The sequence below is a fragment of the Urocampus carinirostris genome, chromosome 3, assembly GCF_059441175.1.
Source record: "Urocampus carinirostris isolate Australia breed hairy pipefish chromosome 3, RoL_Ucar_1.0, whole genome shotgun sequence".
In the NCBI taxonomy this organism is placed as follows: Eukaryota; Metazoa; Chordata; class Actinopteri; order Syngnathiformes; family Syngnathidae; genus Urocampus; species Urocampus carinirostris.
In genome coordinates, this window is record NC_142351.1 from 15,134,934 (window position 1) to 15,150,157 (window position 15,224).

Consider the following 15,224-nt stretch of genomic DNA (forward strand, 5'->3'; position numbering starts at 1 on the left):
ATCCCTAATTTCCCTAATAAGCAGGTGGGCGCCTTGCATGGCTGTATGGCCGCTATTGGTGTGTTAGTGTGTGTGTGAATGGGTAAGTGTGAAGCACATTGTAAAGCGCTTTGGGAGGTCTTTATTGATTTTAAAAGCGCTATTTAAATGCAGACCATTTACCATGTGTTTTAGAACGTAGTCCTGCTGTATAATCCAAGAGCACTTGTGTCTGAGGGCAGGTATTGATGGTTGTACGTTCTCTTTCATGATCATACTGTTAAACACCAGAATTCATTGTCGCGTTAACCACAAACATGTTGTTCTGGTCATGAGGCAGCAAAGCAGCCCCAGACCATCACACTGCCACCACCCAGCTTTGCTGTTAGCATCATGTTCTTTTTGTCAAATCGTGTGCCACTTTTACCTCAGATGTTTTTGTTGGGGTTTTTTTTCATGCCAAAGTGCCCCTTGCATTTTCATTCATTTAGTTATTTTTGGGTTAATTGAAAATGTATCAAGAATAATCAATAGATAATTTGATATTTTTCTGTGGTGGGTAAATCATTTTCACTTGGTTTACTTTTTAAAGAAGCTAGCATGCTGAAAATGCGCGAGCACCCCGGAGCCATACAGTACAGTACCCCAAAGTTGCGCGCCCAACGGTGCAGAGGGTCAGGGTTCAAGTACAGCAACCGCAACCTACCTGAGTGGAGTTTGCATGTTATCCCCATGCCTGAGTGGGTTTCCTTCGGGCACTCCGGTTCCTCCCACGTTCTCAAAAACATGCATTTCAGGTTAATTGTCTGGTTCAAATTGTCCCTAGGTGTGAATGAGCAAGTGAGTTGTCTGTCTCTATAGGCCCTACTACTGGCCGGCAACCAGTTCAGGGTGTCCCCTTCTCCCTGCCCAAAGATAGCTGGGATGGGCTCCAGCACCCCCGTGACCCGACTTAGGATAAGCAGTGCAGATAATGGATGGATGGATGTTTCAATGATAGCTTTAAAACTATCAATCTGATTAAAATGTTACAATTAAGTCATCACAAGTGCAATTCACCTGACTCACTTGCTTTAAAGGGTCAGAGTGTGTGTTTTTTTTTACCACAAAATATTGCTCTATGTTGTAGTGCAAAAAAAATCGAGCGCTAAAATGCACAATTCAAACAACGGGGACTTAGAATAACCAAAAAGCGCCATTTCACGTCTTATTTTTTTCACAGCTTTTTTGAAGTTTTTGGGTACACATAGCAGCAAGATGGAGACCAATTATATAAGCTTCCATTGTGTGATACTCATGTAAAATAAATGCAAATTTCAGAACAATATAAAATAATGCATGTTTATATGAGAGTTGATGAATTTATTTATTTTTTGCTTGTTACTCAAATCAATATTTTTCGATGAAGTTTTTTAATGCTAAATAATAAAACACTACCCCTTTGAAAGTAATTTTAAACATTACAAGTGAAAATACAGTATTCAGAAGTCAATGATGCACAGTTGAAGAAAAGCTTTTTAAAGTGCATGTGTGCCACCCAGTGGACTCAAAAGAAAACGCAGTGTAATTGAAAAATCATTGATTTGCAATGCTAATAACCAAAAAAAGAATAACAAGTAAATTTCATGTATATAAAATAGTAATAAAAACAAGATTTATTCAAAACAATAGGCAAGTGTAAAAAACTGTCGTGAAATGATCCTCCCACTAGCAATTGAAATTCATTTTGTTGTCGTATTTTATTAAATGCTTTATTTAACAAAACGCATTTACATTTACTTACAAAAAAATCAACTTCATTGTTGCCTTAAAGGGAAAGCGTGTAATATTTGACAACGAAATTTCACTATATCATGTAGTCAGTATAATGCAATAAAAAGGAGTTCTACAAAGCACAAGAAATAATACCAACAATAGGTTTCAAAGTAACCGAACGGCACTATGTTGCTTTTACTTTTTCTACCAAGCCTTTTGCTCAAAAATCAAAACGTAAAAAGAATGAAGAAGAAAAAAGAGGAAAATGACAGGAAAAAAAATAAAAAGAAACAAAATTAGAATAAAAAAATAAGACAAACGTTTAAAAGGAAAAACATAAGACAGAAGCATGAAAAAAAAGAAGAAAGAGGGAAAAACAGAAGGGGGAACAAGAAAACAAATATAAAAAAAGGAGAAATAATAAATAAAGGAGTACCCTTAGCAGCACGATGTCGAACAATAATGTCAGCTCCCTGTAGGTGAGCCACATCTTGTGTAAAAAAAAAAAACACAAATTCCTACATCTTCTAGTAATTTTTATTTTATTTTTTGGATCAACATTGTTTTATTTTTTAATGAATTAATGTTTACATGATAATTCATATAGTTTTGAGTCAATATTGTTCTTGTTTTTTGTTTTATCACCAGGGCGAGCTGAATAAAAATACACACTGTCCCCTTAAGGCAATATATATATATATATATATATATATATATATATATATATATATATATATATATATATATATATATATATATATATATATATATATATATATAATTTTTTTATTATTAATATTTTTTTTTATGTATTTTTTTTTTTTTTTTCTATAGCTTCCACTTGAGTTTGTTGTATAGCATGTTGAGTTGGTTTAGGTGTAAAAGTGCATTCCATCAACTCATACAACATAACAGTTAATGCATTAAATGCCAAAAAGAAAAATAATTTTTCCTATTGTTTGTGAATAAATGTGTTATACTTAGAAAACATCCCTTGTCAACCGTGATTTTAATAAGTAGGGTAGGCTACTAAAATAGGCTGAATATAAAATAGACTACTAAAAAGGACAGTAAGCTAACAATATTGATTTAAACCCATTGTCAATCTTATTAGCTATAAAATTACAGATGAACAATTCAGTTAAACGTAGTAATGGCAAATTGAAGCCCCATAAAGCCCTCAATGGAAATGCTCCACATACGCATCGAGGCTTCAAGATGAATGACTCCGCTATCATTATGGACAGAAGAACAAAAACATGCTTGTGTAGAAACGTTCTGAATATTTTTTTGAACAGTGTATCATGTATTATTGTGTGTTCCTTTGTGCATGTACGACAAGTGAAAATTGAGGTAAAATAAAGTGCTCATTTGTTTGTATTAAAAAAAAATCCAAAGGTTTGGGATCCAGGCGGCTTCTTCTTCTGCAGAAGATTTCACCTGCTTTTGAAAGAAAAACATCCTTCACAATTAAACAGGGTTGCATATATGTGATAGCTATTTATAAAATAATTTGAAGTGCATATTTCAGCAATGCCCATAATGAAGAGGACTTTCAACCCGGAGGGCCTTTGTTTCTGCTTTTATTTTGAACTACAAATCTAGCAAAAAACATTTCCTGAATTAGTCACGTGGTACCCCCGCTTCGCCTGCATTCTAGCGTCACCGCTTACGTCATCAAAATACACCTCAACTCACAGTTCTTGAAACACTCATCTAAAATACTCGGCACCAATGTTCCCTCTAATTTTCCTCGGGTCTCAGCGCTCACACAAAGTCGGTGAGCAACGCTTGAAACAACAGTAAGCAACAGCAATCCCAAGTTTGGCAACTAAGTCATTATCATACCAATGTCCAAAACTTGACATCAAGTTACATTTTGCTGAGTTTCCAGCATTGCAAAAAAATGTTTCACTTTTGAATGAATTGACTAATGTATTATTGCAAAGGTTGTATGGCCAACAAACATCATTTACAACAATTCTTTTTCCTGGTATCTTTTGTCGCATAATACTAACATTTTGGGGGGCTTATTTAGTCAGCTGCACGATACACAACTGTATTTAATCACATTTTTTAGTGGAAGTACAATTTTGGCAAGAATAATAATAATAATAATAATAATATCCTTTGTATTGTCATTCTTTGTAACAATGTACACAGAATGAAATGTCGATACACCTGACCCGTTGTAGCGAGTCGATGCAGCCGCAGCCAGAGTGCGCCGCCATTATACCAATTAGGTATGTCTCGGTCGAGGCGCGAACCAGCGACCTCCCAGTCTCAAAGCGGGCACACTACCATCTAGGCTACTGAGCTGGTAAAGAGTGACTTGGTATAATTGGAAATTATTTGAATGCAACACAAACTTTTTCTTCCTTTTTTCTATTTTTTTTAATTCCTTTAAAAAATCTCATTGTGTTTATTTTTTTCCTAGCTGTTACTTTTTTCTTTTTATTCTCTATTTACTTTTCTTTGTTTGTTTCTGTCTTTTCTTCTGTCTTTTTTCTGAATTTTTCCTTCTTTTTTCTCTTCCTTTTGTTTGCTTTTCACTACTTTTTCATTTTGGTAGTTTTTTCTTTTTTGTTCTATTTCCCCTTCCTTTAAGTCATTTTGTGCAAAAATGTTCATAACATTTGGTCATGTAGGGATGAAAGAAGCAAAAACAACCTGAAGAGCTGTTTAGTACCCAAAAGAGCCGGTTCCTTTTAGTGAGCCGAGCCGAAGAAGGCGGTTCTCGAAAAACTCTACTGACTTTACTCAACTCCGTTCTACTTCGACCTTGACTTCCAAGTACCGCATTTAGAACACAACGTCAGGGGAACCCTTGTATTTTTACCTTCATGCACTGTAACTTTGACTTAATTCGCCTCGTAATTAACAATTTCGAGCCCTGATTTTTTTTGATCTGGCTAGATTTTCTTGTGCACGGAAAAGCTCCGGGTAGTGCACAATTGTGCACACACTCGTCTTAGAGGGAACATTGCGCTGGATAGATTTTCTTGTGCGCAGAGAATGTGCGAGCAGTGCGCAATTGCGCACGCGCGCAGCTTAGAGGGAACACTGCTCGGCACACGCTTTATATTTATTTTTAGCTTTATTGGACATTTGCATATACATTACCATACAAACATCTTACCACAGTGTTGCATAAACAGTATATTCAATCTGTACAAAAAACAAAATACCAATAAAGAAAAATATTTTATAAAAAAAAACTGTAAAATAAAATGTGCAAGGTGGGAAACAAAAAGGTGCTAGAAATGCCAAAATGTTTGCAAATATTATTTGTTTTAAAAGTCTTCTGGCTTCAGGGATTCCAGCCGAGGAGCGCATCACTCGTTAAGAGTCTCATCATCACCAGGTGTGACAAGCCAGTAGTGGGCGTGGCTTATAGTTCGCTCGTAGCAGACCTTTCAAATTTCTATCGATCTCAATCATGGCGCACGTTTAGCAGCAACTCAATGGGGATTTCTGACTAACAGCCATGACGACCACAAAGCCATACATTGGCTGCAAAATCGAGCTCATTTCGAGAGCCCAAAATCGCTATGAGGGGATTTTGTACACGATTGATAAAGTGAACTCTACAGTTGTGCTGGCAAAAGGTGAGTAAAATTGCTGCAATCCACGCAGTGCCTGTAAAAAGATGTCTAATTGATTGCTCTTTTATTATCAGTTAAATGTTTCGGAACGGAAGGACGTCCTACTGACAGACCGACACCTGCAAAAGATGATATATATGAGTACATCACTTTCAGGGGCTGTGACATCAAGGATATCAAATTGTGTGAAGCCCCAAAACACCATGGCCTTCCCCAAGATCCAGCAATAGTACAAGTATGTCATTTTTTTTTTATATATATATTGCTTGAGTAAAAGGAAATGAAATGATCTGCATTTATATAGCGCTTTTCAAGTCAATGACTTCCCAAAGCGCTTTACAATGTGCTCCACATTTCCCAATAGCGGCCTTGCAGCCATGTAAGGCGCTAACCTGCTTATTGGGGGTATTAGGGGTTCAGTGTCTCACCCAAGGACACTTCGACATGTAACACGGACGAGCCAGGATTCAAACTGGGATCCCTTGATCCCAAGACGAGCGCTCTACCTCCTGAGCTACTGCCGGGTACTGGATCATATGTTTCAAACCGCCCGAGATGTTTAAAATTCGCAAAATAGGAACCGTTTTAATTTATTTTTGGGGGTTAATTTATTGGCTCAGGTATTAGTTGAGAGGTGGGATGTGTATGAGGTGTCCTTAAAGGGACGGTGTGAAATATTTTGTGCCTCCCAGTGGTATAAAAAACTTTCAGCCAATACAAAAAAAAACATTTTTTTGAATACAAATATATAAACTATCATACAAATGTTAATTTTTATATAAAATCTTAACAAGAAGTTAAGAGTCAAGAAATTTGTTATTTTAAACTGTGGAATACCCACTTAGATCGGCGCTAAGTTTGTCTGGCATTCTGCTGTGTCGTGTATCTCTGGATTTTTCTCGTACCAGACAACAGAGGCTTTAAAAAGTTGAAAGTTGAATATTTTCTCTTGGTGTGCAGGAGAGACATGTCCTGCTCCCTGCAAGTTTTTCTTTTATTTTTTGTGTTTTTTAGTATTTGGCAGTGGGGTGTAAAAATGTTGAAAGTAAGAAAAGTTCTGATTCAAGTAAAGTCCAAACGCGAACCCAAACCCCCCCAAAAATAGATGTTTATCCAAGTGTGAAATGCAAAATAAATGCATGTGCATCATGAACAGGCTGCTTAGGGCTCAAATCACCTTAAGCCAGGAGATGGCGGTAGGGAGTAACAAAGTCTTCAAATCCTGCACCCCACCTTTTGCAAATAAGTACTGTACTTGAGGTTGTTTTTGTTTTTTAACATCTGTATTACCAAATTAGAACTTTAAAAATATTGCCGTTATGATGCAGAACTGAATGAATTAAGGACATGGTCGACTATACTTGATGAAATATTTTGCCGCCATAATGTGGATGTTAAATAAACTTTGTTTACCTTCTGGTTCTGTCCAACGGAAACCATATATTTTCCCATTTCAAACTTTTTTGAAAAAGTGCCAGTGAGCCAATGGGGGGCATAAAGGACACATGTGGCTCTAGAGCAATTTTAGTGGGTGCAGAGGTACAACTATTTCCTCATGCTGAGGTTTTTGAGTTTTTCCTTGCCCTGATGTAGGTTTGAGATCAGCGTATGGTGTAATAGTCTGTGGTCGGTACAGCTCTTTGAGACTTCTTGTGATTAAGGGCTATACAAATAAACAGGACTTGACCTGACTTACCAATATTTACATTTTATGCAATAGAACACGTCTGAATTGGCTCTATTGCATCAAATTTAGTGCTGAAGAAGGAAGATTTGTACAGTTTTATACAGTCCATTTAAAAATATATCTTTTTAATGTTTCAAAATCCATTGGATGAAATGGTCCGTTTATAAACAGTCAATGAAGCATAACTTGTGCGGGTAAATGCAAATGAGGAATAACTGATTGCCCTTCACAACTTTATTATTACATTTAATCAAAAATGTGCATCCCCCCTGAAAAGTTTCATTTGAGGTTTGTGTGATTTATATACTGTATCACTTTTTTGCCAGGCATCAAGCATGGGGTCTTCTGGGGTGTTCCCTTCCCTCGGACCACTTGGTGCACTTCAGATGCCAGGCTACAGCCAGTTTGCCGCCGGTTCACTCTTTAATCCTCAGTATGCTGCAGCTCTTGGACTGGGTGAGTCTGACAAGTACTGGATGAAACTCGCCCTGAAGAAAGTGTAGGGAACATTTGATTCTCTGAGCCATGAACATTTTTTTCCTCCAATTTTTTTTTATTCCAGCATTTTCTGGAAGAAACCTTCTCCCCACACAAAATTTCTCAGCATATACAAAAATTTTGGGGGGGAAATCTAAATGTTCCTGGCACTCTTGCCATTGATAGGTTGGTCGTCCATGAACCAGCTTCTAATTCTTAATTTAAATACAGGGCCCATGCTAACCGGCCTACATGTTCGAAAAGGCCCCATGGTGGAAAAGGCAGTTCAAACTGTACATGTGGAAGAGTTTTATAAGGCCAGAGTCTTGAATGATCCAGAGGGGCAACATCAGAACTTGGACAACAGAAGATCCGCACGGTTCAGAGGAGAAAACAGAAAAAAGGGAGCTGGATTCGGCAGTAAGTGTTGATTCTTTAATGTGGCACCATTATATGGGCATTCTTTGTTATGCCATTAAATGTTATAAGGGAAGTCAGGCCAAGCTGTGGCCAATCCTCTCCAAGAGTCCTCCCAGCAAGAGAATGGAAACAGGCCTCCAACCAGACGCCAAGGTGAGGACTTGCCAATTGACTGACAAGTGAGTCACACAACGAGTAAAATGACCAATTACTGGTGATTGAGTTATAGGAGCCCGAAAACGCAGAGAGCGTAGTCGGGGCCAGCTGATGGTGACTAAGGTTCCCGCAGCTACTCTCAAGTTCGACAAAGATTTTGATTTTGACTACTCCAATGCACAATTTAATAAGGAGGCGCTGGAGCGAGAGATGCACGATCGGGGTAATGTAGAAGGTTGGTTCATCTTGCACTGATTGCCGATCAGCTTACCGTACTAGTGATTTTACTATAGCACATGTGTCAAACTCAAAGCCCACCACATTATTTTATTTAACAATGCTGTGCAAAGCACAAGAGAATTTTGCCTCAATGACCTGCAGTTTTAAATATGTCCACTGGATGTCACCGAAGCTAGGTGTTCCTCCCAAAGCACCCGCTGCAGCCCTATCCGCTGACTAGCGTTAATCAACCAGAGAGCATTGAGAAAACCCATCCTGTTCTTATTTTACTTGTAATAAGTCAGACACTGTTAAAGGCAATACCAAACATAGGGAAACCATGCATTTGGATATCTCAGCAGCAGTTTAAAGAAGCGTTTGCTCCTTTTTATAGTAGATATGAAATCCTAGCAGCAAAGTTGCAATTTCAAGGTGAACATTTTCAGAAAAATATAAAAAAGCCGAAGACTTTTTAATCATTCATCAATTAATTAAATAAGTGTTGGTATGCTGTTTTTGTCACTTTTCAGTCTGCAGGAGTTTCCTCCAGTTAAACTAGTGTAAATAAATTTATTTGTAGGTTTTTTTTTTTTTTTAAATGCACACAAAAAAAGCCGAATCATTGACACACACACACTGCTAACTCGATAGTTTCTAGCAGTATCGTGTAGACCCTTCCATCTACCGAGAGAGCTAACTGGTCATTGCGCTTGCTGTTTACGTTCCACCGGATGCTAACGTTAGCATAGCGCTAAATCTCCTGTCCGCTGCTATCAATAAACAGCAGCTTGCACACCCCAACGGAGCTTTTATCGTCATCGGCGACTTTAATCGGGGATGTTAATGGACTGTATTTCCCAAATCCATTCAATACGTGGACTGAGCAATTGGGGAAAAAAACACTGGACCGTGTGTACAGTAAGATCAAACATCTAGTTGGATCCGCCCATCTGTCTGTCCCTCACCCCCTCATACAAACCCCACCCCCACCCCCCCAGAGGAAAACAAAGCCTATACAACAAAGGACAGTACAAACATCTTTGTTCCTTTATCTCTTTGTTTTCCTTATATCCTCACTGTAAAATGTGGGCCTGGAGTGCCACGTCCAATTTCGTTGTCACAATATATCCCATGTTGTAACAATGACAATAAAGGTATATTTTATTCTATTCTATTCTAAATTCAATTCATCAACACTACACAAGATAAATGATTGTGAATGAAAACATATTTTTAAAGGGTAAAAACCCTCCAACCTTTTATAATCAAATCTTACATCCGTGAATCAGATTTGAAATGTGAGTTTCCGTAAAGACCCCCCAGCCCTCTTGCTAAGCAACACTTTTAATTCTAATAATTTACTAGTCTGGCTCCCGTTATAATTTTGTCGTACTATGTAGCCCCCGAACTAAAATGAGTTTGACACCCCTGTCCTATAGTCAAAAGAAAATAAAGTATCTTGCCGTGTTACTCTGTCTTGCAGAAGGCAATGATGATGCTGGAGAGGGAGAAACTGAAGAACAGGAGAACACGCAGGAGCATCATTGTAGACCAAAATGCTACTACGATAAAGCAAAGTCTTTCTTTGACAACATCTCATCCAACAATAAACTTAGGTAGTCAGCCGTTTCCATGCAATCTGTAGACTTGAATTGGCCGTCCATGTTTTGTTTCAGACTCACCTGGGCAGAGGAGCGTAAACGCAATCTGGAGACATTTGGAGTCCCTGGATGGTTCCACAGGGGCCAAGGTTTTCGAGCCGGACAGGCTGGAAAAAGAGGACGGGGCACGAGTCGTATATAAATATCTTGCACTAGCAGTCATTTAATGTTAAGGTCAATAGTGATGCATGGCGGATTATTTTTCGTATTCACATCATAACCAAGGAAGGGAGATGCAGTCAAGAAAATACTTTGTGTGCTCGTCTCGGTTATTTGATGAAGTTACTTGATTCCTTTATTTTATAATTTTCACCTCCGGTGTGATCTGCCTTGTGGCATTATAAATCACAAAAACAACACTTGTATTGAATGTTTTTTTTTCGCCTCTGAAAGGCCCGAGGTGTTTAATCGTTTCATGCCTCTTTTCCTTGTAGGTTTTGATCTGAGTGCAAATTTGCTTTGAATTTTGTAATGTAATCAATTTGTAAATGGAACTATAAGGCTGACCTGACTTTTGTACTTTGCTTGTTTGAGTTACTTTGTTTTGGCCATGTTTAAGATTCATAAATAAACAAGAATGGAAAAGGTTTGTTGCCAGTTGCAATCCATGAGAAATACAAGATTTAATAAGACGTAGTTGCAGCAAAATCATTTTGTTCACAAACACTCAAATGACAGCAAAATTATCATCTATGGTGTAGTTAACCTTTTGTTTAAAATATGTACTGCAATGGGTATGTTTCTTAAGTATTTGGATGCACAAATGGTTGAGATTTTGTGAACTGGTGTCAATCATTATACATTTTTGATGCTTCAAATACAGCTTTAATCACAGTGCTGCTTTTTATGTACTATACAATACATAAAAAGTTTGGTTTTTATGTATTTGTGTATACATATTTATGTATGTTTATGTATTATGTATGTAACACATAGTGTTCTATGTGTTGAACTCCTTGTTACATCATTCTATTAATGTCGAAGATTCTTAACAAGCAGACAAAGCAGTTTCTCTTCTTGCCATTTAAATGACTTGTCTAGTTGTGCTTATTGCTTGAGTTCCTCAAAATAATTTACAATTTTTCAAAATTAGTGTACTAGCCCATCTTTTTAGAAGCAGATTTTGCTTGATAACCATGTTCACTAAAATGAACTAACTAGGTTCTGGAGACTGGTCGAAGAGAAGTTGAATGTAATAAAATTTGCTCAAGGTAGACACACAACGAATAAAATGACAGATTGCTGGTGATTGAGTTATAGGAGCCCGAAAACGCAGAGAGCGTGGTTGGGGCCAGCTGACGGTGACTGTATTTCCCCCTATATTCCGGTCAGGAGCCTTCGCTCTGAAAATGCTGGTCTACTTGTGATCCCAAGAGCCAAGAAGAGATGCGCAGGTTCGAGAGCGTTCTCCATTCGGGCTCCGATGTTATGGAATGCTCTTCCCCCTGAGATTCGGTTTGCAACATCCGTGGAACTGTTTAAATCTACGCTTAAAACACTTCTATTCAATAGCTAATAGTCTTTGGTCTGCAATAATCTGGTCTGTGCCGCCTTTGAGACGCTTTGTGGTTAGGGCTATACAAATAAACATGACTTGAGTTATGAATGACTTGTATTTCCTGTTGATATTTGTGTATTAATTGTTAATACAATCCATTGCAGCCCAGTCATCCTGGAAGGAGGATTACCTCATGTGCGGCCCCTTCTCAAGGTTGCTTCATTTTCCTCATGTTGAGGTGTTTGAGTTTTTCTTTGCCCTCATGTAGGTTTTAGATCAGGGGATGATGTAAAAATAATCTGTGGTTTGCAATAATCTGTGGTCTGTGCAGCCCTTTGAAACTCCTTGTGATCAAGGACTATACAAATGAAAATGAGTTGACCCAATAATTAAAGGAAAATGTAATATATTTTGAAACATGATCTTACTAAAAGTTCATTAAAAAATGTGTATGAAATGCAGTAAGATCATATTGGCTATTTTAAGAGATGTGCACTGACTCATAGGCAGACATCTTTCCACAGTCTCGCTACTTTGCAAATATTAATTATTTCCTGTATTTTATTGGTTACATAATCTCCAAGAGTGTTGCTAATCGTAAAGATGAGTTTACAGGTACAGCATCCAGCACTTTTATTAAAGGGACAGTGTTTATTATTGAGAGATGAAAAGGTATCATGCCACCTTGAAGCTAGTATGCCTTCCACACCACTGTATTGTCAAGTAAGGCTACTATGGTTACAGTTTGGGTGACTTATGCAATTACCGTAAATTCCGGACTATAAGCCGCTACTTTTCCCAAACTTTCAACCCTGCGGCTTATTCAGTGATGCCAATTTTTCTTTTCTAACGGCCGCCAGCGGCGCTCGAGTACAAAAGGTCTATATGACAAAGTTTCTTTCCGACACTGAGGAAGACGACTTTGGTGGCTTCAGTTCTAAGGAGGAAGATGAGGACGGTTTACCGTGATTTTTACAAGCACGGTATGTTTTTTTTTTTTTTTTTTTTACCAGACCCGTTTACTGTGTTGCTAGCATGTTGCTACCATTAACTGCGCTGTCACAGGCACCGTTTGGGATGGAAGTTATATTATTAAAGCTTTGAAAACTCTCTCGGTGTACTGTCTTTCTTTGTAAATATGTGTAACCCATGTATAATATGTATTTGCAACTGTATATTTTTATAATGTATTTATTTTAGACACTTATTCTGATATGTTTTGCACGGGCGAATGAAAAAAGGGGGGCGGGACAAACGCGGGGTGATGGGAATTGGGGACCGGTAAAGGTGAAGAACAGACAGACCTGTTTGTGGATGCGGCGGACAATGGTGGATATATATTTTTCCCACCCTTACCTTTGGAAATATACACTTTTTTCCCTGGATTACTTTCAACGGGATCCGGATTCTGCAGGTCTGCATCAAACCTTAAGTACCGGTATAATTTTCAATTCATTTTGCCGGCTGTGATTTTTGGACCGTGTACTTTAATGAAGGACATTTAGTTTCAATCGTGAGACTTAGTCAGGTTTGGGTTAATTTTATGTTTGTGTTATGCTGCTGGAAAAGTGAATTTCCCTTCGGGGATGAATAAAGTATCTATCTATCTATCTATCATTTTTTAATGTGGGCGCATGCGGCTTATATACAGGTCCGGCTTGTGTATGTACGAAGTTGGTTTTCCTCTTAAAATGTGGTTGGTGTGGTTTATAATCAGGTGCGCTCTATAGTCCGGAATTTACCGTAAATAAGAAAATTAATACAGTATGAGAAGATAGCAAAGTGGAAATTGCACTTTCCCTTCGATATTAAGAAATATCCAATGCCCACCAGCAATGGGCAATTTACGTAAAGTAGATGTCAGTACTGAGGCTTAATGGGACTGTGTTCATTACTTTGACAACTAGATGTCATTGTATTACATAATGCAACAAAAATCAAGTGCTAAAAGCAAAAGGAAAACTACAAGTTACTGGGAGCCGAAGTGACCAAATCGCAACATTATTTTTTCCCCCAGCCTTCTGGCAAGGTTTTGGGTATCCGCAGCAGCAAGATGGTGGACAAGTGTGTCTTCGCCGTCTAGATAAGGCTGATTACTAACAATAAATAAATTTTCCTCGACCTACAGGTTTAAAGAAACAATTGCATGTTTATGATAGCTCATCTATTTTTCCCTTATTTAGAACAATATTGTTTTGAATGATAGTTATTTTACACTAGGAGGAGTTAATTAATTCACACTGTCTCTCTAAACCAGGAGTCGGCAACTTGAGTCATGGGCCGCATTGGGTTAAAAAGTTTGGCCAGTGGGCCAATTCGAGAGACCTATCCAGTATTTGTGATTGGACAAAATGCATTTTTCAGAGTTATGTGTTCTTTACTTTAAATTTGTTGGTGGTATACACGGTTAAAATGTTTTTTATTTATTCAGGTATTTAAACATTTCAAGTTGTTACCATTGTTTTTCAGGGATGTGTTTTAATATTAGCTTTAAAAAACGGGTTGTAATTTATTTGTTGCTGTACTAAAAAGTAATTTTTTAAACATTTTGTTGAATAACTGCCCCCCTTTGTAACGCCCTTGGTTATTATTAACTATCCAAAATTATCTGGCAATGTAATTTTGTAAAACAACTTAAGACAGCATGGCGGCGCAGTGATTAGCGCATGTGCGGCACAGTTCATGTCTTGGGAACCTCCTGCGTGGAGTTTGTATGTTCTCCCCGTGCTTGCGTGGGTTTCCTCCGGGCTCTCCGGTTTCCTCCCAAATTCTAAAAACATGCATTTCAGGTGAATTGGCAGGTCCAAATTGTCCCTAGGTGTGAATGAGCGAGTGAGTTGTCTGTCCCCGTGTGCCCTGCGATGGGCTGGCAACCAGTTCAGGGTGTCCCCTGCCCACTGCCCGATGATTGCTGGAATGGGCTCCAGCATCCCCGCGACCCTACTGAGGATAAGCGGTGTAGCTAATGAGATGAGAACTTAAGACAGGCATGTGTTGGCCTGGAGAGGGATGGGTGCCAACAGGCTGTACTTTCCCAAGACACAGCACAGGAAATGGTGCCCCTACGACGCTAGCGGTTAAGGCACAGGTGTCAAACAGGCGGCTCGCAGGCCAGATCAGGCCCGCTAAGGGATTGAATCTGGCCCGCAAGACAACACCCAAAGAAGAAAAACAAGCTGCAGGTTGAAATATGTCAACTTGATGTTGCCAAAGCCTGGTGCCTCTCACAAAGACACTTTACTTGTATTTATTTCTCTCTTTCTGTCCCTCTGTCTCTCTATTTCTTCCACACCTTTTCTCCCACTCTGTCTCCCTTTCTCTCTGTGTCTTTTTAACTTCTTTTGCTCTAACTTCATTTTTTCCTTTTCTCTCTTTTCTCTTTCTCTCTTCCTACCCTTTGCGCTTTCTTTTCTCTTTTCTCCCCTTCTGTCTTTCTATTTCTCTTTGGATTTCTTTCTTCCTCTCTCACAACTTCTCTTTTTATATCTTTTGTTTTTCACGCTCTCTCCCTCTCTCTCTCTTTCTTTTTCCTGCCCTCTCTCTTCTTTTCCCTCACTCTTTCTCTTATTTCTTTATCTCTCTTTTTCTTTCTCTTTAATCCCCCGAGTTAAAATAAATTTGACACCCCTGGGTTAAGGGCTGCAACGAACCAACCAACCCACCCACCCATAAGAAGACCGAAAGAGGACTTGAGTCATGACTGGTTCACACTCCAAACCCACAGGGGGCGGTAATGTCCCTCTACATTTCCTGTCAACCGTAAAAAA

The 15,224-nt window shown here is 38.5% G+C and overlaps 1 protein-coding gene across 2 annotated transcripts; it reads left to right on the forward strand.

The window, feature by feature from the left end:
* Positions 1-5,126: 5,126 nt before the first annotated feature.
* Positions 5,127-10,548, forward strand: lsm14b (LSM family member 14B). Of its 2 annotated transcripts, none has more exons than XM_088329797.1 (8): positions 5,127-5,342; positions 5,414-5,574; positions 7,353-7,482; positions 7,735-7,923; positions 7,993-8,076; positions 8,147-8,314; positions 9,782-9,914; positions 9,975-10,548. In XM_088329797.1, the coding sequence occupies exons 1-8, from the start codon at positions 5,222-5,224 to the stop codon at positions 10,099-10,101; spliced, it is 1,113 nt and encodes a 370-aa protein (XP_088185923.1). In that variant the 5' UTR covers positions 5,127-5,221; the 3' UTR covers positions 10,102-10,548. The 2 variants fall into 2 exon arrangements, with proteins under 2 accessions (XP_088185923.1, XP_088185924.1); XM_088329798.1 differs by having other exon boundaries at positions 5,130-5,342; positions 8,153-8,314.
* The last annotated feature ends 4,676 nt before the right edge of the window (positions 10,549-15,224 follow it).

What these genes read in the sequence shown, in the direction of transcription:
- lsm14b (XM_088329797.1), top strand. Translation starts at nt 5,222, where the DNA reads ATGACGACCACAAAGCCATACATTGGCTGCAAAATCGAGCTCATTTCG. An exon ending in AAAGGGAGCTGGATTCGGCA is followed by an intron (nt 7,924 to 7,992) that starts GTAAGTGTTGAT and finishes AAATGTTATAAG; the next exon opens with GGAAGTCAGGCCAAGCTGTG. An exon ending in TCATCCAACAATAAACTTAG is followed by an intron (nt 9,915 to 9,974) that starts GTAGTCAGCCGT and finishes GTTTTGTTTCAG; the next exon opens with ACTCACCTGGGCAGAGGAGC.